A 4,519-nucleotide genomic window follows, 5' to 3' on the forward strand; every position below is an offset into this window, starting at 1 on the left:
TTTGTATGTCTCAGTCATTTTCCCTACTATCTTCTTGATGTTTTTATTAGCTACCTCCACTGCACCATTCATCTTCGGACGATACGGTGATGAGTTGTGGTGTTTGATCTTGAATTGACTACAGACTTTCGCTATTGTGCTATTGTTCAAGTTCAGTGCATTGTCAGATATGATTCTTTCGGGCATTCCGTATCGACATATGATCTCTTTTTTCAAGAACTTGCTGACTGCTGATTTCGTGACATTAGCATATGAAGTAGATTCTACCCATTTAGTGAAATAATCAATAACCATGAAGATGAAACGATGCCCTTTAGAAGCTTTTGGCGATATGGGTCCGATAACATACATTCCCCACATGGAGAAAGGCCGTGGAGAAGTCATAACGTGAAGAGGTGACGGAGGAGCGTGTATTTTGTCTGCATAGATTTGGCATTTATGGCACTTCTTGGCATAATTGATGCAATCTCCTTTTATGGTGGACTAGTAATAGCCGAATCTCACAATCTATCTAGCCATCGTAAATCCATTAGCATGCATTCCAAAAATGTCCTCGTAGACTTCTTCTAGGATTTTCTTGGCTTCCACATTATCCACGCATCTCAGTAGTACTTGATCCTTTCCTCTTTTGTATAAAATCTCTCAATCTAGGACATAGTCTATGGCTAATCTCTTTAATGCCCTCTTATCATTCTTCGTTGCCTGCTTAGGGTACTCGCGATTCTTCACGTATTGTAGTATGTCTTGGTACCAAGGATGACTAACCTTTTTCTCTTCCTCGATTTGTAGCAATGAACCGGGGTCTCATAAATGCTCATCTGGATAGGTTTCATAGCTTCTAGCTTGTTCACCTTGATCATGGAAGCTAAAGTGGCTAATGCATCAGCCATTTGGTTCTCATCTCGTGGGAGATAGTGGAAAGTAATGTCATCAAACTCTTTCGTCAATTCGAGGACCAACTTTCGATACCTGACTAATTTGAGGTCTCTTGTCTCCCATTCACCCTTGAGTTGATATATTACCAACGCAGAGTCCCCATATACCTCTAACGTCTTAATTTTACGTTCTATAGCTGTACGGATGCCCATGATGCATGCTTCATATTCGGCCATATTATTTGTGCAATCAAAATCCAATTTACTGGTGAAAGGATAGTGGTCTCCAATTGGGGACATCAGGACTGCCCCAATCCCATTTCCTATGGCATTTGAAACTCCATCGAAATTTAGTTTCCAAGGATGATATTCTTGAGAACCTTGTTCAGCAGTTGCCATGCACATTAAGTCTTCATTTGGGAAATCAAAATCCAGGGGTTCATAGTCTTCTAAAGCTTGACTAGTTAAAAAGTCTGCTATTGCACTCCCTTTAACAGCCTTCTGACTTATATAGACTATATCGAACTCGGAGAGAAAAATCTGCCATCTAGCCATCCTCCCATTCAATGCAGTTGACTCCATCATATATTTTAAGGGGCCTAATCTTGAAATTAGCCAAGTTGTATGGTAGAGCATGTATTATCTCAATCTTCGCGTCATCCAGATCAAGGCACAACATAATTTTTCAATAGGCGAATATATCATGTCACAGTCGGTGAATTTTTTACTAAGATAGTATATCGCCTTCTCTGTCATCCCCGTCTCATCATGTTGGCCTAACACGCATCCCATAGACTTATCAAACACCGTTAAATATAGGATCAGTGGCTTATTCGGGTTAGGTGGTGACAATACTGGGGTACTGAACAGGCACTGCTTTACTCTGTCAAAAGCTTTCTGACATTCTTCGTCCCATACACTTGGGTTATGTTTCTTCAAAAGAAGGAATACGGGATCGCATTTCTCAATTACTTGTGAAATGAACCGAGCAATGTAATTCAGTCTTCCTAGGAAACCTCAAACTTCTTTTTGAGTACACGGCAGAGACAGTTCTTGTATTGCTTTCACTTTGTCTAGGTCAATCTCAATCCCTTTTTCACTGACTACAAACCCTAGAAGCTTTCCCGACCTTGTCCCAAAGGTACACTTGACTGGGTTGAGTTTGAGCTGGAACTTTCTTAACCTTAGAAATAGTTTTCTTAGGACTTGCACATGTTCCTTCTCTGTTTGAGATTTGGCGATCATGTCGTCGACATAGACTTCTATTTCCTTATGCATCATGTCATGGAAAAGGGTCACCATGGCTCTCTGGTATGTAGCTCCTGCATTTTTCAACCCGAATGGCATCACCCTATAACAGAAGATTCCCCATAGGGTTATGAATGTGGTCTTCGTCATATCTTCAGAATGCATCTTAATTTGGTTATATCCCGAGAAACCGTCCATGAAATAAAATAATGAGTATCCTGCCGTGTTGTCCACCAATGTGTCGACGTGAGGCAAGGGAAAATTATCTTTCGGGCTGGCCTTATTTAAATCTCTGTAGTCTACACACATTCGTACCTTCCCATCCTTTTTAGGAACGGGTACGATGTTGGCCACCCATTCTGAGTACTTGACCACTTGTAGGAATCCAGCATCGAACTGCTTTTGAACCTCCTCCTTTATTTTTAACACAACATCAGGCCTCATTCTCCGGAGTTTTTGCTGAACTGGTTTGCTATCATCTCTTATAGGAAGACGCTGTACTACAATGTCTGTATTGAGACCAGGCATATCTTGGTATGACCATACGAAGACGTCTTTGAACTCCTAAAGTAATGCGATGAGGTCTCGCTTCGTTTCTTCAGTTATGTGTGTTCCCATCTTTACTATTTTTCCTTCCTCCAAGGTCACAATCTCCACCACTTCCTTATGAAGTAGGATCTGTTTCTCATCCTGTTCTACCATCCTCAACAGGTCTGGGGATAAGTTACTATCTATGTCGTCTTCAAAGTCTTAAGATCCCTCTAAACACATGTCTCGTTCAAAAGGGTTCTCTTGAGACCTGTTACAGGTGCCAAGGAGTATACAAAGAATGTGAAATATTTATTCGTATGGTATGATTATAAAATTAATGAAAGAATGATTTGGAAGAATATGAAAGAATCCGCAGTAATTACTCATATAAAAGAATGAAAGAATCTTAAAGGAAATATCTGTTCCAAATAACTGCAAAGATGAATTTCATTAGGATAATGATGTTCGAACATAAGCCTATTTCACAAAGGAATTCTTATTGTTTCTAGGCTAAAACAACAAGTGTGTTCTGAATATTACTCTGAGAAGGCTCTAAAAACTTCAGGTATCTCTTTTGCAGTCCAATTATTCAAAACACTCCCAGGTTCATAGGGACGGATATCCAATAAAGTCCCTTCTTCATTTGTGTCCTCATGAATGGCGTCGATGTGAACATTTTTCAACATCTCATTGATGCTTTCTATTACCAGTATCCTTCTCTGAGCATAAATAATCCCTCCCGACACAAAAGTCTCGAATATGTAGGGAAAGTTCATAGGCTCCCACTTGACTTCTTTTCCGCTCAAACGTGCCCTTCTTCTCTCCTGCCTGTTTACTATTTCCTTCTTCTTTTGTTTCATATCTGGTTAGTAGCCCAGGCCAAAGCGATCAAACTTGTCCCTTAGTACTGGTGCCTCAAATCTTCCTTGTAGATGCCTTCCCAAACCTCTTCCTGGTAAGGCTCCCATTCCAACCATCAACTGCAGACCCATCTTCGTGGTCTTGGATATTCTTGATACCGGGATTCTATCTCCCTCGGTAATAAACATTGCGTTCATGAATTCTAAGGACTAGAAAGAACATCCTAGCGCCTCATCATCGGTCTCCACATATGGTGCATTGTTAGTTACTATCACGATGATATCTTCTTCAGAACTTATCGTCACTAATCGACCTTCTGACACTAACTTCAACTTCTGATGGAGTGATGACGTCACGGCCCCTGCTGAGTGTATCCAAGGTCTTCCCAACAAACAGTTGTAGGAAGGTTTGATATCCATTACCAGGAAGTCTACCTCATAAGTGGTTGGGCCAATTATCAACGAAATCTCAATTCTTCCCATGACCCTTCTTTCAGTTCCATCAAATGCCCTCACTATATTCTGACATGCCTTCATATGTGAGCTATCCACAGGTAGTCTATCTAGGGTGGACAGGGGCAATACATTCAATGCAGACCCATTATCAATCAAAACTCTAGGCAACGTGTACCCTTTACAACGGGTGGTAATGTGCAAAGCTTTAGTTGAGCCCCTACCTCCAGAAGGTATTTCATCATCACTGAAGAAGATAAAATTGTCAGCACTTATATTGTTGACCAACCGATCCAACTTATTGACTGAAATGTCATTAGCTACATATGTCTCATTCAATACTTTCATCAACGCACTTCAATGTGCCTCAAAACTCAAGAGTAGAGCTAATACCGATATACGAGCCAGTTGTTTATATAGTTGTTCCACAACACTGTACTCACTGTGTTTCAGAAATTTTAAAAATTACCTAATATTTTCAATACAATGCAATAAACATTCATACATCTATTCAATACATTATTCCCCTATCATGCACAAACTCAACATTCA

At 40.3% G+C, this 4,519-nt stretch overlaps 1 protein-coding gene across 1 annotated transcript; it reads right to left on the bottom strand.

Annotated features, from left to right (window-relative positions):
- Positions 1-725: 725 nt before the first annotated feature.
- On the bottom strand, positions 726-1,457 carry LOC105787042 (uncharacterized). The gene has a single exon (XM_012613501.1). It carries the CDS (start codon positions 1,455-1,457, stop codon positions 726-728), a length of 732 nt encoding a protein of 243 aa, XP_012468955.1.
- Positions 1,458-4,519: the final 3,062 nt, after the last annotated feature.

Source organism: Gossypium raimondii, chromosome 1 (assembly GCF_025698545.1).
Source record: "Gossypium raimondii isolate GPD5lz chromosome 1, ASM2569854v1, whole genome shotgun sequence".
In the NCBI taxonomy this organism is placed as follows: domain Eukaryota; kingdom Viridiplantae; phylum Streptophyta; class Magnoliopsida; order Malvales; family Malvaceae; genus Gossypium; species Gossypium raimondii.